This window comes from Zalophus californianus, chromosome 16 (genome assembly GCF_009762305.2).
Source record: "Zalophus californianus isolate mZalCal1 chromosome 16, mZalCal1.pri.v2, whole genome shotgun sequence".
NCBI lineage: Eukaryota > Metazoa > Chordata > Mammalia > Carnivora > Otariidae > Zalophus > Zalophus californianus.
In genome coordinates this window covers 11,188,583-11,215,894 of record NC_045610.1, presented here as the reverse complement: position 1 = coordinate 11,215,894, position 27,312 = coordinate 11,188,583, and the positions used below count along the sequence as shown (strand labels likewise).

The following is a 27,312-nucleotide window of genomic DNA, read 5'->3' as shown; positions in this document are numbered from 1 at the left end:
TTAAAAAAAACGCTGTTAGGGGCGTCTGGGTGGCTGAGTCAGTGAAGTGTCTGCTCAGGTCATGTTCCCAGGGACTTGGGATCTAGTTCCGCGTCAGGCTCCCTGCTTGGCGGGGGAGTCTGCTTCTCCCTCTCCCACTCCCCCTGCTTGTGTTCCCTCTCTCGCTGTGTCTCTCTCTGTCAAATAAATGAATAAAATCTTTAAAATAAAATAAAATCTTTTTTTAAAATGCGGTTACAGAATAAACCCAACAAAATGTAATTTGATATTGTTTGTTGGCTCTTTTTAACAGACTATTGAAATTACATGCATTGAAAGGGGCAAAAAAACCCACCCCAAACCCAAGGTTTTTACTTGATAACATGTAAAATCACATCATAACCTGTAAAAAAAAAAAAAAAAACGGGAGTTATGTTTTTACATCCTGTGAGGCTGATAATAAGTACTTCTGACCGTTCTAGGATATTCCTTGCTCATAGCTACACAATGTTTTCCTCTTTGAGAAATGGTGGGGTGCATGGGGTTCCCAGTGCCGCGTTTTAGGGGCTGTAGATACTGCCAAGTGCTTTCCCATCCGTTCAGCCGCCTGGCCCCCCACAATAGCCCGGCAGGCTGAAGTTAGTAGCTCTCTCACAGGGGACAAAGCCACGAGGCTCAGAGATGGATAGGGCCTCACCAGATCACACAGCCAGGTGGGAGGGGGCTGGGCTAGAATCCGGGTCCGCCTCTGGCTGGCTCGGGGCAATGACCCCCTCCGACCCGAGGCTTGAGGCTCCTACGTAGGCTGTTGGAATTGCTCCCACCCAGCATAAAAACTCAACACCAAGGTCATGACAGCCGAGAGTTACGTCTCAATCAGTAGGTATTTACTGAGCAGCTCCTGTGTGCCCAGGCACTGTGCTGGGTGCTTACAATGAAGTTGAAAACAAGACAGACGCACCCCTTGCCCTCGTGGATTGACTTTCTGGTCGGTGGGGGAGGGGAGGGGAGGGGAGACAGACAACTCAACAGGTGTTCCCAATGGTGTGAGACAGGGATAAGTGCTAGGAGGGAAAAATAAAGCAGGGTAAAGGGCTGGGGGTGGGCACTTCCAGGCAAAGCAGAGTCAGTGCAAAGGCCCTGAGGTGGAATACGCTTTGGAACAGAAAGGCAGGCTGGAGCCTGCTCACGCCGACTTGCTGCGACTCACAAGAGACAATTGTACACAACTCTGCCTTCAGGGATGTGATGTTGGTAGCGTGAAATCAGCCACAGAGGGTGTATTTATACCACGGAAATCGGCAAATGCTAAAATCAGGGCTTTTGATTACAAAAAAAAAAAAAAAAAAAATTTTTTTTAAAGTAGGCTCCACACCCAGCGTGGAGCCCAACATGGAGCTTGAAGTCACGACCCTAAGATCAAGACCTGAACTGAGATCAAGAGTTGGACACCTAACTGACTGAGCCACCCAGGCGCCCCGGGGCTTTCGATGTTTTATATTTTATTTTCGTTCTATTTTTTTCCGAGAGCCACCTCACCAGCATAGCACTGGGGGCAGGAGATGGGTTTAGAGAGCTCACCACGGCCTCAGAAGTGGTGCAAAAAAATAAAAGAAGAATGATGTGAAGTGGCCTGGGTTTTACTAGAGTCTCCAGCCACCATGTGGGGAAGAGACCATGGGTGTGGGGGTTGGGCGGGGGTGGAGGGGGAAGCTGGGAGGCCAGGGAGGAGGCAGATGTGGCCATCCAGGTAGGGCTGCCAGATTTAGCAAAGGCAAGTACGGGATGTATGCAGTATTTTGGACACCCATAACCAAGCAGCGAATTGTTGCTTACGTGAAAGTGCGAGGTAACTGGGTGTCCCGTGTTTTAGCTGCAGCCCTACGTAGAGGTACCAGGCAGGCGAAGGCAGTCCACACCCACTTCTGGAAGGCTCGCTGCCCAGTCCCTGGGAGAGAACCTCGCCTGTGGCCATTCGCCCCTCCTGGATCCCCACCAACCTCCCCCTGACCCAGCCCACACGCCAGCCGACCCTGGAACCCTGGCCTTGCACACACCCGCAGCCGTTTCCTCCAGCTTTCCCCAGCAGATCTGATGGAGGACACTGGGCCGGGAGCAGATCCCAGATGGGTGATGGGGGTGAGCTGACAGGAAGCCAGATGAGCTGTCGTCCAACCCCTGGACTCAGCCTCAGGCCTCGGGGAAGCTGGTCCCTCCACCTCCCTTCCCTTCTCCATGAGTGGGGCATGCAGGGCTGGGTGATGGGCTTGTCCTCTGGGAGGAGGAAGCTCCTCTAGGGACATGATCTGATCTGTGTTTTCCCAGAGATCTCTCGGGCTGCTGTGGAGGGACTAGGGTACAGGAGCAGGAGAGGAAGGCGAGAGGACAATGGGAGACAATGATAGTAGGACTGGGCTGTGAGCAGGAAAGATGGCGCTTCTCCTACTCCATCTCCCCGACTCACTTAGCTCCGGCTCCCTCCCTGTTTCTCAACCACACCAGCGACACTCCTGCCTCAGGGCCTTTGCACCTGCCAGTTCCTCTGCCCCGAACTGTTCTTCCATCCAGTCTCCACAGGGCTCATTTCCTCTCCTCCTTCAAATCCTTGCTCCAACATCACCATCTCTGTCCGGCCTTCCCTGACCGTTCTATTGAAAATTAAACCCCCGCCCCGCCCCCATCAGTACTTCCTACCTCCCCTGCTTCATCCTTCCACATGGTGCTTATGACCTTCTAAGACATTGTATAATTGAGTCGATTTATCCTGCTGCTCTCTTCCACCCACAATCTGAGTTCCTCAAGGGCGGAGATTTATGTCTGTCTCACATCCTGAATCCCCAGATTCGGGAATGGTGTCTGGCACGTGGTAGGTGCTCCATATCATGGAGTCAGTGACTGGAGTTTCAGATTTGGGCCTGTAGGAGGTGGTAGATTGGAGGGGTAGATCGGGGGCAGGTGAGGGAGAGGGAGGGGTCACAGGTGACTTCCAGGTGCCTGCCCTGGATAGAGGAGCCATGTACTGAGATGAGGAGCCTTGGGATGGGGAGCTGGGGAGTGTGGTATTCGTCACAGGAATTGGAGGGTTTGTGGGATGTCTGTGGGGAGATATCTGGGGAGCACTGGCTTTGGATCTGGAGCTCGGGGAGAGGGCCAGGCTGGAGCAGGGTTGAAAGTGGTCAGTGCAGAGATCTCAGGGAGGAACAGAGTGAGGAGGGGACAGTGGCCCAGGCCAAGGCCCGAGATACGAACTTTCTGGAGAAGGGCAGAAGACCAGGGGGAGAGGAAATGAGGAGAGGCGAGTTGCCATGAGGTTGATGTCCCTGATGACATTCATCCTTGCTCAGGCTCCCTGGCAGACCTGGGATCTTTCCGAGGATGGAGCAGGTACACTTCTCCATCCCACACCCAGGGCAATCACAGGCAGGCCTCAGGAATGTTCTGGGCTGGGCAAGGTCAGCCTCAGCGAGTTGGCCCAGCCACTGGCTTCCCCGGGGACCACAAAGGATGGCGGCCCTGATGGTGGAACTCCAGATACTGTGACAACTGTGACGATATCCCCCCACCCCAACCCCAGCATCCCCACCCAGGTCCCTGGTCAGCCTGGGTGAGCCCAGTGGTGGAAACAGGGGTGGAGAGGGGTGCCCAGAAACCACAAATGGCCTCAGGCTGGAGCCATCTGGCCATGAGGTCAGCCCACCTGCCCAGGCCTTTGGAAGCCAGGGATGGCAACTTCCTGGCAGGCTTCCTGCCCTCTCCTCAACGAGCTCGCAGGCCGGCCCTGGGGGGAGTCCCTCTCCTGTGGGGGTGCAGGCATGCAAATACAGTCAGCCACACTGAGATCCAGCTCTGTCACATCCTGTGTCCCAGGGCTGGGCCCCTGGCGGCCACCCCCTTGCCCCGCTCCGGGTCCGCCGAGTCTGGGAGTTGACAAGCCTGCCCCGCATTGCAGGTCTTTGCCTCTCTGGATTCAGCATCAGCCGCCCCAGTCTCCCACATGTAATGCACTTCCAGGCAGAAATCGTCCCTTCCGGAGGGAAAAATAAAACAAGATGAAATCAGAGCGTGAGACAAACCGTAAGAGACTCTTAATCATAGGAAACAAACTGAGAGTTGCTGGAGGGGAGGCGGGTGTGGGGGATGGGGTAACTGGGTGACGGGCCTTAAGGAGGGCATGTGATGTCAGGAGCCCTGGGTGTTATATGCAACTGATTATTCACTAAACTCTACGTCTGAAACCAATAATACACTATATGTTAATTCACTGAGTTAAAAAAAAAAAAAGAAAAGAAACATCCCTTCCTATTTTCCCCATGACCTATGGGGTGGAGGCAGTTTGTCCTGGCCGCTGGGTACTGAGGCAAAATAGACCAAGTACAAGCAGTGGGGGAAGGAAGGTGTGTGTGTGTGTGTGTGTGTGTGTGTGTGCGCGCGCGCACGTGTGCACGTGTGCGTGTGCAAGCCCCCATGTGTGTCCCACACCTTGCATATCCATGCAGACGTGTCCCTGCGTGTGTATTGCTCCTGTGTGGACGCGTGTGTCTCTGCGGACCCCTGTGCGTGTGAATGCAAGTGTGCGTGCAAGAGCATGTCCCCGTACCCCGTGCGTGTGTGTACGTAGCAGTGTCTCGGTGTTTTGTGAGTCCCTCTGTGTGTGGGTACAAGCATGTCTGTGAACCTAAATGGACGGGGCGCACATGCGGGCACCGGGACTGACTGCTAGTGTGCACGTGTGTCACGCCGTGACCGTGCGTGACCTGCGGGGCTTGGCAATGCTGGGTGGTGATCGGAGGGGCAGGCCTGGGCTGCCAGGCAGCACCTGCCTCATACCCAGCCCTGCTTGTCCCCAGGGAGACACTAGGCTCTGGGCTGTGCGTGGCCTTGGCACCTGCTACCTTTCAGAAAGAGCATGGGAGTCCCAAAGGCTTGGAGAGATGAGGAGGGTGGTTGCACTGGGGAGACTATGGAACCCGAATGGGGGGGTCTAGGCCCCCGCCTGGGCTGCCAGCCCTCAGGGGCCCCTAGAAGAGGCCTATCTTGGTCTTGGGCACCAGACTTCCCACCTGCCCTTGTGACCAGTAGATCTGGCTCTTCCCTTCGTACCTACGAGCTACCTACTCAGTATCTGTTCTCCACTTCTTCCTTTCCAACAAACCCCGATTTGTGGGGCAGCAATGTGCCTATGGACGCACTGGATTTCTGAGCCTCCCTTGCAGCTGGGGACTACCAGGAAGGCGTTTGCTCTTGTGATGACGGGGGACGGATGTAGCACCATGTCCTTCTGCCTCCTTTATTCTGTCTGGAACATGAATGTGATGGCTGGATTGCAGCAGCTGTCTTGCAGTCATGAGTTAGGAGAGGGGAAATGTCATGAGGATGATGGCAAAGTGAATAGAGCCTTAGTTCCTGACAAGCTAAACCAAGGTCGACAACGTACTTTGGATTTCGGGGTGCCTGGGTGGCTCAGTCGGTGGAGCGTCCAACTCGGTTTCGGCTCAGGTCGTGATCTCATGGTCGTGGGATTGAGCCCCGTGTCAGGCTTTGTGTTCAGCGGGGAGTCTGCTGGAAGATTCTCTCCCTCTGTCCCTCCCCCAACTCGTGCTCCTGCACATACGCGTGCACATGCTATCTCTCAAATAAATAAACCTTAACAAAAGTAATGCAAAGTACTTTGGATTTCTCATGATGAAAAAAAAAATACATCGTCATGGGTTATGCCAGGGTTGGTGGTTTTCTGTTACTTGCGGTGTGGTGCAATTGTAACTGATCATTTTAGGTTGAGGGCTGGGAGAATGGGCCACCTTGTCCTCCCCATTCCCCAGCTGTGGGCGCCTCCCTCCCTGCTCAGAGTCCTTCCCACCTCCAGCCACTGCTGTCATTAACACCAGGACCCATGTTCCAATCAGGCCTGGACTCAGGTCTAATTTAGACCAACTCCCCATTTTTCAGTCTTGGAAAGACTCCTGCCTGAGTGTTGGGAGAACAGATTGCTACCCTCATGACAAAGAAGGGGAGACTGAGCTTCAGAGAGGCTTGCCTCAAGCCACCTGAGGGGATTACAACTCAGTCCTTACCTCTGGTGAGTTCCATGGGCTCATAGATGGAGTTCTTTTTTGTTGGTTTGTTTTAAGATTTTATTTATTTATTTATTTGTGAGAGAGAGCACGAGCAAGGGGAGGGAGAGCATGGGCAAGGAGACCCATGAAGGACTTGATTCCAGGACCCCGGGATTATGACCTAAGTGGAAGGCAGGCGCCTAATCCACTGAGCCACCCGGGGGTCCCATAAAGGGAGTTCTTGCTCCCAGCTCCTCTCGCCCACCTATTTTGCAGGTGCCTGATATACCCCCGTTGAGAATGGGCAGCATCCTTTGCAGGTTCATCCACTAAACTGGCCCCCTTCTTGGGAGGGAGCATCCTGTCAGGGATACCTTCAGGCCACCCTGTCCCACAGGTGGCATGAGGAGCAGGGGGGCTCGCCAAGGAAAGCAGGGAAGGAGAAAGTGGAGGGGACCCAGCAGACTGCTCATTGCCTCCACTCAGAAGAGTGGGGCCTTGGGAGGAGCTTCCGTTGGCCCTTGTCAACATGGGTGTGAGCTGAGGTCTGGCCACATGGGCTCTCCCCACTGGATGCCCCAGTCGCTCACTGGGTGGCTGAACCAGATTACTCACAGCTGCCTCGTTAGTCAGTGAGGTGTGTCTGTGAAGACCGGGAACTGGGTACAGGGTGTCCCGGATGCAGAGGCAGCTTACTCCACCCCCTCAGCCCCGTGCTTGGTGGCCTTGGGTCACTTTCTCTCCCCGGCCGAGCCCATTTTCTCAGCAGTAAATTGTGACAGTGACTGTCTGGAAGGGGAAGTTGAGGGCAGAAATGCTTACACACCGCAAATGCTGCTCACAAGGCCCCGGGCTTAGGGGAGGGTGCGTGTGTGTAACGACAGCTGGTCTAGCACCTCTGAGGATGCCGGGAGCTTTCCCGGCTGTCATTTCTCAAATCCATAAACCAACCCAACCAGAGAGGTCTGAACATCCCCACTTTACAGATGAGGACCTTGAGGTCAGGGCTGTCCAGGCCCCGCTCCCTCCATGGCCTCTGAGTCCTGCAGAGTTCAGCCTCTGCCTACCTCTCCTCCATTCTCCTGGCCGATTTGGCTGGCCAACACGTGCTTGGCCTTCGGGTCCCCACTGACACGCCCACACGTCCATCCGTGACTTGCCCAGCTGGGCGAGAGGCCTCTCTGAGCTCCCTGGTGTCTGAGCATCCCCCACCTTGGCACTTCTCACCGGGGACACTGGTTGGCTGGGTGACACGTGGTCTCTCCTGTGAGGGGGTTGGGAATGTATGCTCATGGCATTGACCCCAGGACACCGCATGGACAATAAAGAATACCATGGCCGTGATGTGGCAGAGCAGGGGTCAAACGCGGGTGTTTCTGATCCCAAAGCACATCTGCAAACTGTGGGATTGGAGGGGAGGCAGTAATACAGTATCTCAGTTTCTTCGGATGGAGACCCAGCCTTGTTCCTCTAACTTCAGCTACACTTCCTCTGCTGGTAGAGGGGTGCAGATGGGCAGGGCACATCTGCCATTTCTACTGGCCCAGGGCCCATCCCATCTTCCTGAAAGCACAGGTTTCCTTTGGGGGAAAATGGCTCTCTGCTGCGTTTGGCTGGGGCTGGAGTCCCCTCCCCCTTCCAGAGAGGGACGGGGGACAACGGTCTGGCCACTAGCACACAGGCCCAACTTGGAGATATTGTGGGTTCCGCATCAGATCACTGCAATAGAGCAAATATCATGACAAAAGCAGTTAAATGGGGGCGCCTGGGTGGCTCAGTCCATTAAGCATCTGCCTTCGGCTCAGGTCATGATCCCAGGGTCCCGGAATCGAGCCCCACGTCGGGCTCCCTGCTCAGCAGGGAACCTGCTTCTCCCTCTCCCTCTGCCCCTCCCCACTGCTTGTGCGTGCTCTCTCTCAAATAAATAAATAAAATCTTTTTTTAAAAAAAAGGAGTCGGGCGCCTGGGTGGCTCAGTTGGTTAAGTGATTGCCTTCGGCTCAGGTCATGATCCTGGAGTCCCGGGATCGAGTCCCGCATCAGGCTCCCGGCTCAGCAGTGAGTCGGCTTCTCCCTCGGAACCCTCCCCCCTCTCATGCTCTCTCTCTCTATCTCATTCTGTCTCTCAAATAAATAAATAAAATCTTAAAAAAAAGTTTTTTAAAAAAAGGAGTCAAATGAATTTTGGGGTTTCGCCAGGCACATAAAAGTTACACTCGCACTGTAGTCTAATAAGTGTGCAATAGCATTATGTCCCCGAAATGTACGTACCTTAATAAAATATACTTTATTGCTGATAACTGCTAACCATCCTCTGAGCTTTCAGCAAGTCCTAATCTTTTTGCTGGGGGAGGGTCTTGCCTCAGCGTTGATGGGTGCTGACTGGTCAGGGTTCAGGGTGGTGGTTGCAAAAGGCTGGGGCGGCCATGACAGTTTCTTAAAATAAGACAGCAATGAGATTTGCTGCATTGCTTGACTCTTCCTTTCACGAATGAGTCCTCTGTAGTATGAGATGCTGTGTGATAGCAACAGAGCCACAGAACTTCTCTCAAAATTAGAGTGGACCCTCTCAAACCCTGCCGCCACCACCTTCTCAGCTAAGTTTGCAGAATCTTCTAAATCCTTTGTTGTCATCTCAACAATCTTCCCCAGGAGTAGACTGCATCCAAGAAACCATTTCTCTGCGTGTCCCTAGGAAGCAACTCCTCATCTGTTCACGCTTTATCATGAGATTGCAGCCATTCAGGCCCATGTTCAGGCTCCATTTCTAGTTCTTGGTTGCCTTGCTGTTTCCACCATTTCTGCAGTTACCTCCCCCGGGGAAGTCTTGAACCTCCAATTTGTAAACAAAACAAAACAAAACAAAACAAAAACCCGCACTATCCACAAGGCACAATAAAGCGAGGGATGCCTATACTCCATCCCCGGGCTTCACCTGCCCAATGAGAGGCCACCCCAAACCTTGGCTGGAACTACTGACTACCCCCACTGCCACAATGGGGGGCCCCTGGAGGTTATTTGAACAACCTTTTTTTTGACCCACATCCTCTCAGCCTCTTTTCTTTTCCTGCTTTTAATATATGCAGGAAACAGTGGTGCCAGTAAAATGATAAATAGCATCTGACACTCGGACTGTGCTGGGGCAGGCATTACGGAATGGTGGGGACTGTGGTGAACTGGAAAGCCCGTGCCCTTCCAGTGGTGTGGGGTACTGCTCAGTTACAACCCATTACTGCTATGCGCCAGTGCAAGTCTGAGGCTGACAGATCTTCTGGTTTTCCGGAAGAAACCAGAAATCAAGATTTTTATGAGGTATCTCCCTATTTTTTTTTTTAATATTTTATTTATTTGACAGACAGAGACAGCGAGAGAGGGAACACAACCAGGGGGAGTGGGAGAGGGAGAAGCAGGCTTCCCACTGACAGGGAGGCCGATGTCGGCTCGATCCCAGGACCCTGGGATCATGACCTGAGCTGAAGGCAGATGCTTAAAGGCTGAGCCACCCAGGCACCCCGGTATCTCTATTTTTAACATAGGCAAATAATTCCAAGCTCTAGAAAAGCTCTCTGTGAGTCATTCCCCCATACTGCTGGTAAGTCTAAATTGGTACAATCTCCAAGGACAGAGTTTTGACATTAACGATTAAAATTATAAGTGCAATATCCTGTAACTTGGCACTTGGACTTCTGGATATTCACCCAGCAGATATACTTGCAACATGATAATTTATTTCAGGATTGTTTGTGATGGCAAAAGATCAGAATGGATTTACCTATAGCGTGCTAGTTAAAGAGATTACATTTGTAGGGCGCCTGGGTGGCTCAGCTGGTTAAGTGACTGCCTTCAGCTCAGGTCATGATCCCAGAGTCCTGGGATCGAGTCCCGCATCGGGCTCCTGGCTCAGCGGGGAGCCTGCTTCTCCCTCTGACCCTCTCCCCTCTCATGCTGTTTCTCTCTCAAATAAATAAATAACATCTTTAAAAAGAGAGAGAGAGATTACATTTGTAAAGGGATACTATGTAGCTGTAAAAAAAATGACATCAATAGCCCAAGTGACAAAAGACCAAAATAGGTAAATTGGAATTCATCGCCATTAAAAACTTTCAAATTTTAAAAACATTTGTGCTTCAAATGATACCATCAAGAAAGTGAAAAGACAACCCACAGAATGAGAATATTTGTAAATTATATATCTGATAAGGGACTTAGGTCCAGAATATATAAAGAACTCTTGTAACTCAACAATAAAAAGGGAAATAACATAATTAAAAACAGAGGATTTGAACAGACCCCCCAAAGACAAACGGCCAATAAGCACATGAAAAGCTGCTCAACATCATTTGTCATTAGGGAAATGCAAATCAAAACCACGATAACATACCACTTCATGCCCACTAGGATAGCTCTAAAAAAAAAAAAAAAAAAAAAGTGCCTGGGTGGCTCAGTTGGTTGGACGTCTGCCTTTGGCTCAGGTCATGATCTCGGGGTCCTGGGATCGGGCCCACGTCGGGCTCCCTGCTTGGTGGGGGGTCTGCTTCTCCCTCTGCCCCTCCCCCTGCTCCTGTGCTCTAAGTAATAAAATCTTTTAAAAAAAGAAAAAAGGAAAGTAACAAATGTTGGTGAGGGTGAAGATGTGGAGAAATTGATTGGAACCTCAAATGTTGCTGGTCAGACTGTTCAATGAATGCAGCCGCTGGGGAGAAGTTTGGCAGTTCTCCCAAAAATTAAACATAAAAGTATGACCCAGCAAGCTCGCTCTAAAGTATGGACCCGAGAGAAATGAAAACATGTCCACCCAAAAACTTGTACACGAACATTCACAGCATCATTGCTGACGATCACCAAAAAGCGGAAACAACCCAAATGTCCATCCACTGAAGAATGAACCAAATGTGGTCTATCCATACAATGGAATGGTTTTGGTCTTAGAAAGGAATGAAGTTCTGATATGGGCAAAAGGATGAACCTTGAAAACATGCTAAGTAAAAGAAATCAGACACAAAAGGTCACATACTGTAATATTCCATTTGCAAGGAATGTCCAAAATGGGCAAATCCAGAGAGACAGAAAGTAGATTAGTGGTTGCCAGGGACTGGGGGAGGGGAAATGAGGAGTGACTACTAATGAGGCTCTCTTTGGGGTGAGGAAAATGTTCCAAAACTAGGCTGTGCTTGCACAACTCATATGGACATACTAAAAACCACTAAATTGTAGACTTTGAAGTTTTATGGTCCATGGATTTTATCTCAGATCAGCTTTTACAAAAGAAAAAGATTGAGGGATCTCTCTGGTTATTGAGACTTACTGGTCTTCAGGAAAAGTGTATATAACTTGCTACCTTGTATATATTAAGGAGGCTTTGGACAAGAATGTGTATTTGGATTTGCTCACGTTGACTGTGTAGAGACAATAAAAGTAACCACCCGGAGTTAGGACCAAGATTTTTCACTTAAACCTTCTTATAATGAGTTTTGAGCCAAACGAAATGATTTTTTTTTCTAAGATTCTATTTATTTGAGAGAGAGGGAGCAAGTTAGCACAAGAGGGAGGGGAGGGGCAAAGGGAGAGGGAGAAAACGAAAGACTCCCTGCTTGGCAGGGAGCCTGCCTCAGGGTCAGATCCCGGGACCCTGGGATCCTGACCTGAACTGAAGGCAGCTGCTTAACTGACCGAGCCACCCAGGCGCCCCTGAAATGATTTTCTCTTAAAGAAATGGTCCGTCGTGTTGGCTGTCACAGAGCACAGTAAGGCAAGGACTGAAGAATGTCTGCTGGACTTGACTATAGTTAGATAATTGATGACTTTTCCAGGACAGAGTCAGGGCTGAGTGGGGGTAGAAGCCAAGCAGCTCATAGTGGATTGAAAAGTAGATGAGAATCAGTTTTTGTCAGAGAATGTTGAATAGCCTATAACCTGTATACCAGCCTAGCTGAACTATTTATAGAGAATTAAAGTAAACGTAGTTGAAGAGTCTCTTGTGAGATTTTGTTTCCTGGATCATAGAGGACCATCACGCAGCTGCGCACTCGGTCCCTGAAAAGATGTGTTTGTGTCTTGCTTTTGTAGGCCCTCTACTTGCGCCGAGGGTCACCCTGGGCCTTATACTGCATGTACGTCAATTAGGGAAGATTGTCTACTGTATCCCATAAAGAAAGGCCATCAAAGAAATATTTTCAGACCTCAGTGACAAGAAAATGTCCACTTTCCCCAAATATGGTTTAATATTCAATACAAATCATGTAACAGATTATTTGGCTTTTTGCTCGGCTGTGGGAAAAAATCAGAAACGAATTTATAGTTCAGCCTTAACTGAGGAGACCCATATGATTTTTGTATGTCTAAATATTAGACAGCCTTTTTTCCAGAGGCTGACCTAATAAATGTTTCTCCTTGAGTGTTTAAAAATGCAGTATCTACGTTTCCATTTTAACGTATGATCCCAATAAACCTCTAAAAACTCAGTGCCCGCCCCAAAAAGTATGGGAAAGGGTTACCAAAAAGAAACTGTCACCATTAGAACAGAGAAGGAGCTTCTGGGCAGCTGATAATTTATCCGAATTCAGTACAACTGGTGTTGAATTTGCGAAAACTGATGAACTATATATACACTTAGGTCTAACTTTCTGCATGTGAAAAGTAAACAAAAACACAACAAAATACACAAAACAAAACATACACAAAATTTTTTAAAAAGTGTGTGGGCTTGCCAAAATTCATTTCTGGTCTGGATCCGCTTTTCAGCCCCTAGCTTGTGATGTAAGGAATAGACGGACCCTCGAGCTGGCGCTCAGAGTCTACTGGGTTCCATCCACCGGTCATTATTCCAGGGCAAAGGAAGAACTTGCAGAGCCTGCGTCTCCGTACCTTTGCCTACTCGTTTCCCCTGCTCCAGAGCCCTTCCTTCTCTTGTCACTTGGTGAAAACTGCCACCTTTGGAGTCCCAACTGCAAACGCTCTTCCTTACCGGCACGACCTCGAGCTCCCTGCTGAAAACCTTTCCTCCCCACCAGGTTCTTACTGCCTCCCCGTGTCACCGCTGCCTCCTCAGCACTGGGCTTTTTAAGGGATGGTGCTCGATAAATATTTGCTCTATGAATGGACTACAGGGCTCTGGACTGGGACACAGCCACCAAGTGGAGGGAACACGCCGGAGGCCTGGAAAACCCGAGCAGAGGCCCAGGGCCGCCGGAAGCTGTGCGGAGGACCAGCCACCGGAAGTCAGTGGCGGCTTCAGGCCGGACGCTCTAGAATCGCGGAGGTTCAGGGTCTCTGTGGTTGGACGCCTCGGATCCGTCTACTTGGGGTGGCGTATTACCAGAGCCGGGCTCCCGGGACCGATCGGGAAAATAAGGGGGTGGTGCATTAATTCCTCGGGCGATGGGGACTGACAGGAGAACAGGGGCCTGAAGGAGGGGGATTTCATGAGCCAGCCGACAAGGTAACAGATCCACGCACCTGAGCCCTTCCAAACTCCCGGGACCAGCTGCAGTCAAACCCGTGGATGGCGGTGCGCAAGCACGCACGGGGGCGTTGCCTTCCATTCGCGCGGCGCCTGGGACAGCTAGCGCGCATGCGTCAGAAGACTGCGCGGGGCGGAGAGCCTGCAGAGCTCGGAGCGCCCTTTGGGCGGCTCCCGCGGGCGAGCTGGAAAGCGGCGCGCGCGCGGAAGCGCGCGCGCGCGGAGGCGCGGCTTCCTCTGCAGGTGGTCTCGGATTGGACGCAGCAAGTCGAAGGGGTGGGAACCTCCGCAGAGACCGCCCAGCGATTGGCCAGAGGCTGGAAGGAGCGTGGTCTTGGGAGGCGGGGCGGGGGAACCGGCGGGGTAGAGCGCGACGCTGAGGTGGTGGCGGCGGCCTTGAACAAGTGAGCGAGCGACGCTTGGAGTGCCCCTCCCCTGGGGACGGGAGCCCGGGGAGGCGGGGAGCGCCGGCGACCTCCGAAGGCCCGGAGGAGGCGTCGGAGTGAGGCGCCATTCGGTGAGTGTTGACCGAGAAAAGCGAAGTGCCCCGCCCCTCCCTTTCTTCCTGGACCGCGCCTGGCGGCGCCTCCCCACACCTCCCACCCTGCGTTCCACCCTGGACCTGAGCTCTGGGTTCCAGGTCCGGGTGCGGGAAGACTGCTACGTACCAGCCGCTCTCTTTCGCCCCCTATCCGGCCCCCATCGGCTTAGGGAACTTGGAAATTCCCTGGTCCTGTTCCCCAGCCTCACAGAGGGGAAACTGAGGCTTGGCGGGGGAGGCGGGCCCCTTCTCACCAGCGTCTCCACACAGACGCCATGGCTGAACCCCTGAAGGAGGAAGAAGGCGAGGACGGCTCTGCGGAGCCCCCCGGGTCGGTGAAGGCGGAACCCACCAACACCGCTGCCTGTGTAGCGGCCAAGAACCTGGCCCTGCTCAAAGCCCGCTCCTTCGACGTGACCTTTGACGTGGGGGACGAGTACGAGATCATCGAGACCATAGGCAACGGGGCCTATGGCGTGGTGTCCTCTGCGCGCCGCCGTCTCACTGGTGAGCCTCCCTGTCGTGCACCGCTTGCAGTTGTGGAGGCCGGTCCCAGAGAGTAAGAAACCTGCCCCCTCTCAAGCAGCCAGGAAGGAAAGCTGGGATCTAAAATCTGGTTCAAGGCAACAAATACTGGTTAGGTGCCGTCTGGGTGCCAGGCTCTGCGTTGGGCACAGTTCTCTGAAATTGCCATGGTGGTGTTGCTTATTTCTTTAGAAAAATGACAGTCCCAGTTAGACCAGAATGGAGATCCTATCTTTGGTTTCTAAAGGAGAAGTGTGTTCTGGAGCCAGAGACTGGTGCAAGGAATTGGTGGTGGGATGGGCGAGGTCTGAGATAGAGAGAGAGTGTAGGGAGGTAGAATGAGCACAGGCTTTAGGGTCAACACTCTACCACTAACTAGCTGTGCAGCCTCCAGCAAGTTGCTGAGCCCGGGTTTTGTCATCTCCCAACTTTGAATGGTTGGTATCTGCCTCAGGGTAGGCGTGAAGGGAAAATCTGAAACATGTCCGTAAAGTGCTTAGTACGGGGCTTGGCACGTAGTAGGTCCTTGCCATGTGGTCGTGGTTATTCAGTGTATGGTAACTGCATTCTGGAAGAGAGATGTCGAAAGGGGCTTTTTGCCAATCTGCAGCTCTGAGGTGCCTCATGGTATCTGCCTTTTCCCTGCTCCCCAGGCCAGCAGGTGGCCATTAAGAAGATCCCTAACGCTTTTGATGTGGTCACCAACGCCAAGCGGACCCTCAGGGAGCTGAAGATCCTCAAACACTTCAAGCATGACAACATCATTGCCATCAAGGACATCTTGAGGCCCACTGTGCCCTATGGCGAGTTCAAATCTGTGTAAGGAGCAGGGATGGGAAAGGAAGGCAGAGGTGGGACCTGAAGTTTCTGAAGGGCAGCTGAAACCTAATGTAAGGCAGGCTGGGAAAATTCCTGTGATTCCAGACCCTTGTCCCTTAGGGCTTTGCCGGGGACAACTGGTTGCTTGAGAAGAGGCAGATGCTGCTGCTTTATAGAATCTTCGTATGTAGGATGGCCCATGGAGGACGTTCATACAATAACCGCACTCTTCTGCTCTCATAGCAGATATCCCTGGTCAATCATAGAACACTTTCTTACAAAAAACAGGCAAGCTTTCACAGTTTTCCGAGTCTTTCAGGCAGCCATGCCAAACAGTGGAGAGGGCCCTAAAACTAAATGTTGGCCAGCCCTGGTTTAGTCCAGCCCCATCTTTTCTTTGATGGGGAAACTAGATCTAGAGAGAAAAGTGACTTCACTTAAGTTCATGGAAACGGAGAAAATCTAGAATCTTCATACCCTGCCATTGGCCTGTGTGGAATGCAAAGACGAGGCCATTACCTGTTGAGCTGGGAGCGTGCACTGAGGCTGGCGTGTGGGCGAGGTAGCCATGCCTGTCTTTCTTGTCCCCTCTAGCTATGTGGTCCTGGACCTGATGGAGAGCGACCTGCACCAGATCATCCACTCCTCCCAGCCACTCACTCTGGAGCACGTGCGCTACTTCCTGTACCAGCTGCTCCGGGGCCTCAAGTACATGCACTCGGCTCAGGTCATTCACCGCGACCTCAAGCCCTCCAACCTGTTGGTGAATGAGAATTGTGAGCTCAAGATTGGTGACTTTGGCATGGCCCGTGGCCTGTGCACCTCGCCTGCTGAGCACCAGTACTTCATGACTGAGTACGTGGCCACACGCTGGTACCGTGCTCCTGAGCTCATGCTCTCGCTGCATGAGTACACGCAGGCCATCGACCTGTGGTCTGTGGGCTGCATCTTCGGTGAGATGCTGGCCCGGCGCCAACTCTTCCCAGGCAAAAATTATGTACACCAACTGCAGCTGATCATGATGGTGCTGGGCACCCCATCGCCGGCTGTGATCCAGGCTGTGGGGGCAGAGAGGGTGCGGGCCTACATCCAGAGCCTGCCACCCCGTCAGCCTGTGCCCTGGGAGACAGTGTACCCAGGTGCTGACCGCCAGGCCCTGTCCCTGCTGGGGCGCATGTTGCGTTTCGAGCCCAGCGCCCGCATCTCCGCAGCTGCTGCCCTTCGCCACCCCTTCCTGGCCAAGTACCACGACCCTGACGATGAGCCTGACTGTGCCCCGCCTTTTGATTTTGCCTTTGACCGTGAAGCGCTCACTCGGGAGCGCATTAAAGAGGCCATAGTGGCTGAGATTGAAGACTTCCACGCACGGCGTGAGGGCATCCGCCAGCAGATCCGCTTCCAGCCTTCCCTGCAGCCCGTGGCCAGTGAGCCTGGCTGCCCTGACGTTGAGATGCCCAGTCCCTGGGCTCCCAGTGGGGACTGTGCCATGGAGTCACCTCCGCCAGCTCCACCACCGTGTCCCGGCCCTGCACCCGACACCATTGACCTGACCCTGCAGCCGCCCCTGCCAGCCAGTGAACCAGCCCCTCCAAAGAAGGAGGGTGCCATCTCAGACAACACCAAGGCGGCCCTCAAAGCTGCCCTGCTCAAGTCCTTGCGGAGCCGGCTCAGAGGTCCCTTGCGGAGGCAGTGGCTGGCCAGGGAGTGGGGTTGCAGAGGGGTACTCCCAGCTTGGACAGACCACAGACTCTTACCTTCCTCCTGCCAACTTCTCTGCAGATGGCCCCAGCGCTCCTCTGGAAGCTCCTGAGCCTCGGAAGCCAGTGACCGCCCAGGAGCGCCAGCGGGAGCGGGAGGAGAAGCGGCGGAGGCGGCAGGAGCGAGCCAAGGAGCGGGAGAAGCGGCGGCAGGAGCGAGAGCGCAAGGAGCGGGGGGCCGGGACCTCTGGGGGCCCTTCCACCGATCCCCTGGCTGGGCTGGTGCTCAGTGACAATGATCGCAGCCTGCTGGAGCGCTGGACTCGCATGGCCCGGCCCCCAGCTCCCACGCCAGCCCCAGCGCCAGCCCCAACCCCAGCCCCAGCACCAGCCCATGCCCCGGTCCCAACGCCCAGCCCAGCCCAGCCCAGCAGTCCTCCTGCTGGCCCCCCAGCACAACCTGTAGGCTCCACCCCTGGTCCTGCACCGCAGCCTGCCTGCCCACCCCCTGGCCCCACTCCCCACCCAGCCAGCCCTCCTGGGCCCGTCCCTGGCCCTCCTCCACTCCAGACTGCCACCTCTAGCCTCCTGGCCCCCCAGTCGCTTGTGCCACTCCCCGGGGTGCCTGGCCCCAGTGCTGTCGGTGTTCTGCCTTACTTCCCCTCTGGCCCACCCCCTCCGGACCCCGGAGGGGCCCCTCAACCCTCCACCTCAGAATCACCCGACGTGAACCTGGTGACTCAGCAGCTGTCCAAGTCACAGGTGAGAGGCTGTGAGGACACCTGGATCGGGGCCCTGGGAAAATGGGGTTTGGGAAGTCCGTGCTGTTTGGCACGGATGGGGGATGGGAGAGGCTGTGGTGTCTCTCTGTTCCATGAGAACTGAGTGGCAGGTGGGCCTTTATCTCTGAGCTTGTTCTCTTGCTCTTAGAAGGAGCACAGTGCCAACGAACAGGTCGGTGGGAGACAAATAAGATGCTTCCTAGGAAGTGCGTGGGCTGGAGACAGGCCCTCGACCAGCGCCCAGTGATTGGCCGGGCTGGTGCTGTCACTCACGCTCTTCAGCAGAGTCACTGGTAGCATCGGGGTAGACTTGTAGAGCTCTGTCCGCTCTTGGTAGTGCCTGGCTTGTAACCTGCCATCATCCGTTGCAGGTGGAGGACCCCCTGCCCCCGGTCTTCTCGGGCACTCCAAAGGGCAGTGGGGCCGGCTATGGTGTTGGCTTCGACCTGGAGGAGTTCCTAAACCAGTCTTTTGACATGGGCGTGGCTGACGGGCCACAGGATGGGTAAGCTGCTGGACCAAGCTTCTGGAATGGGCCTGTGGGTAGGGTTTCCAGGTGCGGCAGGAGCTTGCCTGTGGGATGGGCAAGGAGCCAGCCTAGGCTAACAGTGCCTCTCCCCCTCCACTCTCCCTGCAGCCAGGCCGACTCAGCCTCCCTCTCGGCTTCCCTGCTTGCTGACTGGCTGGAGGGCCACGGCATGAACCCTGCCGACATTGAGTCCCTGCAGCGTGAGATCCAGATGGACTCCCCGATGCTGCTGGCTGACCTGCCGGACCTCCAGGAGCCCTGAGGCCCACAGCCTGTGCCTTGCTGCCAGGGGCAGACCCAGCTACAAGACTCACAGGAACATTTGCAAGGGCTGGAGCCCTGGGCCCAGGAGGGGAAAGCTCAGCTTCGATGATTCTGCAGGTTCATCTCAGACACACTCTGCAGCCTTAAGCAGCCACCTGAGCCACCGCCAAGTCATGGCAGGATCAGGAGATCTCTACTCCCTGAGCGATCCTTTTCAGTATTGTATTTTTTTTATTATTATTATTGTTATTATATTAATATTGTGACACGATCTTTTTGCCATCCAGATGAGGCCTGTGAAATACAAGGTTTCCTTTAGTGCCTAACACTAGTTGTCTTTTTGGAGTTGAGGGCAGGGTGTTGTCATAAGGGGAGCAAGGAGGAGCCGGGTCCTCACATTCGGGGGTCAAGCAAACACACTTGCACACACAATAGCCAAAGCCAGTTCGTTCAGATCCTGAGGTTTTATTGAGCTCTTCGCTCCCCACCTCCTTCCAGCCCCACAGAGGTTGTCCTCTGCACCCCCCACACGGTCAGACCTCAGCCCTGGGGCGGGTGGGGGCACCGCATAGCTATGCCTACCTCGGTTGGGGCTGTTTTAGAGTAGCATGCAGCTGTGCGAAATACGGCTTGGGCATTGAGCTTTGGGGGCCTGGGGCAGGTGGGAGGGGGCCGCGGAGGAGGACCGTGAGCTGGGGCTGGGGGTCCGTTGTGCTCACCACCGGGGGATGAGTTGGTGGGAGGGAGGCCGAGGGCGTGGCGGCAGCGGGGGCGGGGGGTGGTTACTGGCCTGTGGCCTGGCACACGCCGTGGGTATTGGTCAGACTATGCCAGCCCAGTTGAGCACGCTAGGGGCGGGGGGGCTCCAGACGGAGGAGTCCACAGCAAGGAAGCTGGCTGAGGGGGAACACAAGCCCAGCGTCTCGGAGAGCGGCTCCCGGCTCTCCGCCTTGCGGGGAGGGCGGAGGCAAGGAGAGTCCCGTGGAGCCCGGTCAGGGCCGGGCCGGACAGCTGCGCCTTTCAGGGGAGGCTGGGAAAGCTGCAGGCCGCGTAGCCGCGGGTGAGGGCAACAGAGGCCTGGCTTTGAGGTGGACACCCTGGGTGTGACGGGACCTGCTGAGGCTAGAGCCACGAGGCCCCCTGCGGGAAGCAGGTGCTTAGAGAGCAACGGGCAGGGGCGGGTGGGGCCGGGGTGCAGAGGGAGCACTCATGGAGACCCGGAGCGGCCAGGGCCGGCTGGGGGCCTGATGGGGGCCAGCCCCTCAGGCCCGGCGGATTTTCATCTCGGTGCGCTTGAGGGAGTAGTAGAAGCCCTTCCACTGGGCCCAGTTGATGCCATTCGCGTAGGAGAGGTGGGAGCCACCCAGGTAGAAGCCGTTGAGGTTGGCGAAGTGGCAGCTGCGGAACCAGAAGGCCCCCGACGAGAGGGCCGCGCAGTTCTGCACAAAGAGGTCCTGGTCCCGGTCGAAGGTGGAGAACTTCTGGCCGCTGTGGTAGGACAGGGAGTCGCCTGGCAAGAGGGGAGCAGGGATGGGGCTGCTGAGGCGGGGAGCCGCGCCCCCGAGCTGGCAGGGACCGGGGGGTGGGGGGGGGGTGACAGGCAGGGGTGGCGCCGTCACGTGACAGCCTGGTGGGATGGGGCGCCCTCCCTGAGCTGGCCGCCGGGTAGCTGAGCTTGTGCATGAGGAGCAGCAGCCGCTCCTCGCAGGGCTGCCCGGAGTGAGCGGACACAGCTTCTCTGGGGGCCCAGGCCCGGGCTGGGTGGGAGGCAGCACGGCCCCTCCAGGCCGCGAGGGGGAGGCAGGGGCCCGGAGGGGGTCGGCGGGGGAGGGGGGGGGGGGCCCGGCGGGCAGTGCCAGCCCTGCCTTCCCCCCCGACGGCCCCTCGTGGGGCCCGCAGCCGGGGGTACCTGCCCCGCCGTCCTCGAAGCCTGCCACGTAGAGGGTGTAGCCGTCTTCCTCTGCACTGACCGCGTTGGGCGAGATGGAGAATTCCGCGTACTTGGCGGAGGCCGTGTTGTTCTCAAAGTCCTCCAGGTCCACTCGCAGCTCGTACTTCTGTTTCAGCGTCAGGAGGTGCAGGTTCTGCAGCCCTGGGGGGCGGGGGCGGGGCAGCTGGTCAGCAGGGCCCGGGGCCTGGGGCAGCCCCCGGGCCTCGGGCCGCCCGCGGCCCCGCCTTACCCAGCCAGTACTCCCCGTCGGCGCGGCCGAAGCCCAGCTTGTAGTCGTTCCAGCCCCGGAAGAAACTCACTGAGCCATTGAACCTCTTCTGGAAAACCTGGGGCAGAGAGAATAGGCCTGGGTGCTCAAGAGTCCAGGGGGCGGGAGCCTCGCCCCGGCGTGGACCCTGTGGTGCTGAGGGGGTTTTGTTGAAAGACTGAGCTGGCGCCTAGAACAAGGCCCACGCCGGCCCCGGGCCCCTCGGTGAGCCGCTCCTGGGCGCCAGGGAAAGGTGGAGGGACAGCGGTGCTAGGGTACTGGGGCGGGCTGCGTGACCTTGGGCGAATTACTTCCCCCTCCCCGGCTTCCGGGTCCGCTGGAAAGCGTACCTGTCCCCCAGGGTTACTGTGAGGGTGCAGGCACTAACCCGCCTCGGGCACCTAGAGCGCAGCCGTGGCGGCAGCTCCCAAACTCTGCTGTGGGTGTCGCGGGCCCCGGTTTAGAGATGGAGAAACTGAAGTGCCCGGAGGTGGAGCTCGGTCCCACAGCGGGGACCAGAACCGGGCCTCCGTTGCGTCCGCCCACTCACCGTCCACTTGCCGCCCTCGGTGCTCATGTCACAGAACACGGGCACGGGCACACTGGGGCCCGAGGGGTAGATGAGGTACACGCCGTCCGCCTGGTAGCCCTGGGCATAGATGTCATCGCAGTCCAGGGGCTGCTGAAGGCAAGACTTCTCCAGAGCTGGGGGCGGGGGCGGGGGCGGGGGCGGTGAGGGGGCGGCACCAAGGCGCGACCGGCCCCCTCAGCGCCCTGCCGTCTGCCTCCCTCCCTGGGGTCCCAAGAACTCAGGAGATTTCCTCCAGGGGGGCTGCTCCAGCGTCGTTGCCACCTGCCTGCCCCGTGGTAGAGAGGAGGCAGGGATGGCATCCTGCGGGGGCTCAGCCCTGAAGCCTGCCTCCCAGAACCGGGGGCTCAGAGGAACCTCTCCTCCCCCAGCCTGTCGGCCAGGCTTACCATCTCCCCGGATCCCGGAGACCTGGGGGGCGCAGGGGGGCGTGGAGAGAAGCAGCAGCAGCGGCAGGGCCAGGAGGGCCTGGGACAGGACAACAGGGTCACCTCACTGCACCCCACCCCGCCCCCCGGCCAGCCCCAGAGCCCCAGAGCCCCTTGCGTTCCGCTGCACATCGCTGCACTTGTCCCTCGTGCAAACCACCCCTGCCGGGCACCCCTTCTCTGCCCTCTGGCCCCTCTTTCCGCGTCTGAGAAACCCCACTGTCCGGGACAGGCTCGGGGCCCTCACAGCTTGGGAGTTCACAGCACCCCCCGCCCCCCCACCACCGTCTCCGGTAAGGGTCCCCTTTGTGGAGTTGGGCTCAGGGCCCCGGTGCCGCGAGTCCCCCAGCCCCAGGCCCAGTACCTTCATGCTGCCAGTTGAGCTCACAGCGGCAGGGTGTCTGCTACCCCAGACGGCGCCCCAGACTGCACCCGCCCAGAGTTATGTGCTGGGCCCTGGCCAGCCGCCCTGGCCCCGCCCCCTGTCGCTGCAGAGCCCCCCTCTCCCCTCCCCCCCCGGCACTGAACCGGCATCTGCTTCCACAAGTCAGGGGGGCCAGGGGGAGGTGGGGCCCGGGCCAGGGGACCACCTGCGTCTCATTAGGCCTGTCAGGGGCAGAGCACTGGGGACGTTCACTCCCTGCTGAGTCACACGGCTCCCTAGAGCCCCTCTACCACCCGCCCCCTGGACCTGTGGACCCCCTGGCACCCCCAGCCCAGCCTCTGCTTCCTCACGCCCTCCTCCCTCCCGCCCCCCCCCCCCCCACGATGTCTTTATTTTCTCCTCCCCTGGCCTGTGTTTCATCAGCCTTTGGGGGAAGGCTCAGGAGCGGTGGGGAGGGTGTGCGTATGCCTGGGTTCTGGGGAGGGGGAGGCCCATTCTGGGGGAGCAGAAGGCTGGGGAGGCCGCCTCCGAGCTCCTGATGTGGGAGCCTGTCTGGGGCTGGAGGGGGATAGGGGCAGCGGGGGCCAGGCAGGCTCCTGGCAGAGCTGGGACATTTCTGAGCCGTGAGCACAGCCTGCAGGCGTCCAACTGCTGTCTGCCCCAGCTCAAGCCAGGGCCCCTCTCCAGCCCCCTTCCAGCCCCCCTTGCTCTGGCCCCTCGGGCCCCCTCCTTTCCCCTCCTGCAGAGTTCCCCCGGTGATGTGTCTGGCTCGCATACCAGGAGCTGGGGGGGGGGGGGCCTCTCTCCCTTCTCTTCACCTCACCCCACCCCCCCCTTCCTTCTCTCAACCTCTCCCTCAGACTCCCCACTAGACCCCTCTTAAGTAGTGTCCCATTTTCTCAGCCCTGAAAGCCCACCTCTTTCCTCCTGCCCCCACCGAGCCAGGGTGCCCTCCTGTCCGCCTCCCAACCTGCCCTGAGGCCCGTCTGCTTCTCTCCTCACTTAGTTTCCAGGCCTCCTTAGAACCTTCTCAGGGTGCTCATTGTCCCCAACCCCTTCGTGGATGTCCCTGCTTCTCTTCTCTCCCCCTCCATCCATCCTCTGCACAGGCTGCCGGGACAATCTTTCTAGACGGCTGCCCTGTCATCACCTGCTTAAAGTCTCGGGTGGCTCTCCGCGGCCTCGGGGCTGAGGCTCAGCTTCTCACCTTGGACTTGAGAGGAATTTTAAGCCTGGCTTAGGCCCGCCCTAGGGACCTTATCCCAGACTGCTTGTGACTCATAAAGTACAATCTAGCCACACCAGATTTCTCACCATGGAGCGCCCCCCCCCCCCGCAACCCCCCGCCCCGCCTTTGCCTGCTCAGTTGTTCCCTGGGGGGCCCACCTACTGGTCATCTCTGCTTGGCTGTGAGTGCAAATGGGCAGGGTCAGCGTCATTCCTGCACACTTCGCGCACGTCCTGGAGCCTGGCACGCGCACTGATTCACAGATCAAATGTCTTTTGAGCGCCTACTTTGTCCTGGCTGCTGGGGATCCAGTTTCTGCCCCTGAGGAGTCGCAAACACAGGCATTAGACACTTGGTTGCAAATGTAACATTGAGCCAGCCCCTCTGTGGAATGGATGAGCAAACGAAGTATCCAGAGGCACAAAGTAAGAAAGAAAGTGGCTCTGGCTGACGTCACCCCTAAGTCAATAAGCCCCTCGCGTGAGCCCAGGCAGCTTTCGTGACTTGGTTCTCTAATGGACGGTAACAGTTGTCTGTCTCCATAGTTTTGGCGCGTCCTGGGGATTCTGGAGCCAGGTTGCCAGAGCTCAAATCCAGGCTGTGCCACCCGCTAGGTGGGGGGCCTCGGACAAGTTCTCGCGCCTCTCCGTGCCTCAGTTTCCCCCTCTGCAAAACGCGGATAGTCACAGTATCTCCTCCAAAGGGCTGGGGTGAGGATGAAGGACTACATAACCTACAGCACACAACTATGCCTACGATCGGTCACTGAAAAATATGAGCCGTCTCATCCTCAGAAACCTCGCGATTGTTCCTTACACGAATGGATTGTCTTCCGTGTGATTTTTATCCTTGTCTGTGGAAGAGGTAGTTGCCGGCATTGCGGTATCCGATTTCCCTCAGTCCTAAGTGGTGCGGCTGTGATGGTCCAGCCTCCGTTGGTGGGGCCACATGTCTGAATTTTGGCCAAGAAGCTGCAAACGAGAAGTTTTGTAAAGGTGGGGAGCTAGTCTGTCTTCTTCCTGCTGGGTTGTCCGGTTGCTGGGCATGATGGCTGGAGCTCCAGCCGCCACCTTGTAGAGTGAGGAAGAGGCCCCCCTCAAGAGATGGTAGAAGGTGGGTGCGCCTGGCTGGCTCAGTTGGTAGAGCATCTGACTCTTGATCTCGGGATCGTGAGTTTGAGCTCCACGTTCGGGGTAGAGATTACTCAAAGAAAAAGAGATGGCGGAGGGTGCTCAGGGAGGAGCTGGGTCCCTCAGGACCTCGTGGAGTGCGTCCAAGGCCAAGCTCTGGACTGCCCTTCCCTAGGCCTCACTTACGTGGAAGAGAAAGAAACTTTTATCTAGCTTAAGCCTCTGTTGGTTGTCCCCTGTTCCACACAGCTGAATCTAATCCTAATACATCTCTCCTTTCAGCAAATGCCTGCTAATTTTAGCACCGACTACGAATAGGAAAATGACAAAAAAAAAATCCGTCATCAGAACAAATAATAAAACGTGTAGAATACAACGAATAAACAAATGTAGGAACACAAGAGAGAATAAAGCAACGAGGGATCAATCAGATTCTTCCTATCAGTTGCTTTTCTTTTTTTTTTTTTCCTCTAACGACACAGGAATGTATGTAGGTGTGGCAAAACAAACAGTCTGTTCGCTGGGTGTTCTTGAGATTTGGTTTAACTCTTCAGGGAAAGAAAGAGGTTTGGTGACACAGCCCAAGAGTCAGGAACACCTCTTTGAAGATGCTGTCTGAAGGAAATACTGTGACATACTGAAAAACTACATGGATTGGTCAGTGGACATATTTGTTGGCTGCCCGTGGTGGGAACCTTCCCGTGTTTGGGGGTTCCCCCCGCCCAACTGGAAGGCAGGTGCTTGCTCTCCCAGGCTTGCTTGCCGGTCTGTTGAAGACACGTGACCTTGGAGTAGCCAATCCAACGCATTACCCTGGGCTTCATTTTGGGAGATAACTGATATAAGAGGCAGGAGAATGCAGAACTCACTCTTGGGGTGGTGGTGACCCCAGAGGCGTCTGGCTTCTAGGTTCTCTGGCTGGTTGGTGGTGACTTTGCAAGCACAGTGCTGTCATATTGGCTCAGGCTCGGGCTGTAAAGCCCTCAGCTTGGATCTGGGCAATTGCTTTTCTCCGCCCATGATCTGATTGAAAAAGATCCCCCCTCTCAGGGGTGAAGATGTTTATATTAGGGCCTTTTCACTGCCAGCAGACGCCAACTCTGACCAACTCTGTTGGGAGGCTTGCAGGGCCTGGGAGTTGTGGAGAACTAGCTTGACTGGGGGGCGGGTGGGAGCGGAGGCTGCCCCGAGCCTCTGGGAGGCAGGTCCTCCGTGGTGGTCTCGTAGTGGGGACAGTCTGTCAGGGTGATGCTGCTCACTGGACAGGCCATGTCTTTGCTTGAGAGCCAGGTTCCCGGAGGTGGGGAGCACCCGTCCCACTGGCCTCGGCTTGGGTCACTTGCCTGCCCACTTGGCATTTGCCTCTCTACCCCATCTTTCTCTGTCTTGCTCTTGTGGCGATGCGCATTCCCATGGCCCCTGGCTTCTGGCTGGATTTGGCCGATGCGAGGCACCAGCCTGAAGAGAGAGGGTGGGATGTTTCTCCCTGGCTCCTATCATTCCCAGGACTGCAGTTTCAGCAATGGCTGTGTCCGCCTCCAATTACAGCTGCTGCCCTAACCCCCTTCGCTGGCCCCTATACCTCCATTTCCTCCCCTTACCCTGCAGCCTGGGATGGTAAGCCCCCCTCCCCCATTGCTAGTCCCAGGGTGCTCCAGCATCCCATGCTGGCTTCCTTAATGCCCACACCCAAGTAAGTAGTCCCTTCATTAAATTCCTTACAAACGAGACAAAACAGCCGAGTCTGCCTTTGTTTCTTGCCAGGACCCTGATTGCCCCAAGCTCTTACTTTGGTTTCATCCTAAAAGCCCAGCAGCCCGTGGAATGTCTTAGACAACAGCTGAAGACAAGACCTCCCCGCTGTCTCTGCAGGTGCTGGCCCAGCATCATCCCCCCACAGAGAGAGAGAGAGCGCGCGCGCGCGAGCAGGGGGAGAGGCAGAGGGAAACAGGCTCCCTGCTGAGCCAGGAGCCAGACGTGGGGCTCAATCCCAGGACCCTGGGATCATGACCCGAACCGAAGGCAGATGCTTGACCATCTGAGCCCCCCAGGCGCCCCCCATTGACCTTTCCTAACTGCCCCTCTGCTCCTCACCCCGCCTTCAGCTGAGCCAGAAACCGCTGAGGAGGAGAGTTTTCAAAGGGAACTCAAGGAGGGGAGAACGGGTGGCCCCCAACCCAAGTGAGGGGGCTCCCAGAAGGATGAAGCTGTTTGCTAGGAGAGATGCTGGCTGAAACAGGCTGCTGCTGCAGCAGGGGGCAGGTGGGGGGCTGTTGGGAAGAGGGCGGGGCCCTCGGGGCTACCAGCCAGACCAGGATGTGTCCCTTGAGCACCTACTAGGACACATCGGGCACCCTTTAGCCCCCATTATAGGCAGCAGGGAGCAGACACATCCTCAGCTCTTCTGGAGCTAGAGAGGGGAAAATAGTGACAAATAAGTGAAATGATGACAAGTAGTGACAAAGAAAGGGGGGAGGGGGCCGAGAAGAAGGTCATGGTGAGAAGGGGTGGTGGCTGGCTCGGGGTCCACGGTCCAGCATGAGCTTTCGTGGTGGGGGACACGTCCCTCACTCCCCATATTTCCCTTCCTTGTAAAGGGTGAAATGAGGAGGGATTTGGTGTCTGTCCCCACTTTTTTGGGTAGTTTGGGGCAAGTTCAGTGGATGGAGCTCAGCAGGCTGGAGAAGGGGAGGGTATTGAAGTTTGA

The 27,312-nt window shown here is 56.1% G+C and overlaps 2 protein-coding genes across 2 annotated transcripts; one reads left to right on the top strand and one right to left on the bottom strand.

Moving 5' to 3' along the window:
• The first annotated feature begins 12,450 nt into the window (after positions 1–12,450).
• On the top strand, positions 12,451–18,967 carry MAPK7 (mitogen-activated protein kinase 7). The gene is made up of 7 exons (XM_027568621.2): positions 12,451–14,007; positions 14,302–14,538; positions 15,210–15,375; positions 15,970–17,048; positions 17,155–17,834; positions 18,226–18,359; positions 18,492–18,967. The coding sequence occupies exons 2-7, from the start codon at positions 14,307–14,309 to the stop codon at positions 18,643–18,645; spliced, it is 2,445 nt and encodes an 814-aa protein (XP_027424422.1). The 5' UTR covers positions 12,451–14,007; positions 14,302–14,306; the 3' UTR covers positions 18,646–18,967.
• A 133-nt stretch (positions 18,968–19,100) lies between these two features.
• MFAP4 (microfibril associated protein 4) lies at positions 19,101–22,298 on the bottom strand. The gene is made up of 6 exons (XM_027626465.1): positions 22,227–22,298; positions 21,824–21,902; positions 21,396–21,550; positions 20,828–20,924; positions 20,557–20,739; positions 19,101–20,157 (listed from the first exon to the last, which is right to left on the bottom strand). Exons 1-6 carry the CDS (start codon positions 22,230–22,232, stop codon positions 19,910–19,912), a joined length of 768 nt encoding a protein of 255 aa, XP_027482266.1. The 5' UTR covers positions 22,233–22,298; the 3' UTR covers positions 19,101–19,909.
• Positions 22,299–27,312: the final 5,014 nt, after the last annotated feature.

What these genes read in the sequence shown, in the direction of transcription:
- MAPK7 (XM_027568621.2), top strand. Translation starts at nt 14,307, where the DNA reads ATGGCTGAACCCCTGAAGGAGGAAGAAGGCGAGGACGGCTCTGCGGAG. An exon ending in CTTGCGGAGCCGGCTCAGAG is followed by an intron (nt 17,049 to 17,154) that starts GTCCCTTGCGGA and finishes ACTTCTCTGCAG; the next exon opens with ATGGCCCCAGCGCTCCTCTG. An exon ending in GCTGACGGGCCACAGGATGG is followed by an intron (nt 18,360 to 18,491) that starts GTAAGCTGCTGG and finishes CTCTCCCTGCAG; the next exon opens with CCAGGCCGACTCAGCCTCCC.
- MFAP4 (XM_027626465.1), bottom strand. An exon ending in CCGAGGGCGGCAAGTGGACG is followed by an intron (nt 20,925 to 21,395) that starts GTGAGTGGGCGG and finishes TCTCTGCCCCAG; the next exon opens with GTTTTCCAGAAGAGGTTCAA. An exon ending in CTTCGAGGACGGCGGGGCAG is followed by an intron (nt 20,158 to 20,556) that starts GTACCCCCGGCT and finishes CCCTCTTGCCAG; the next exon opens with GCGACTCCCTGTCCTACCAC.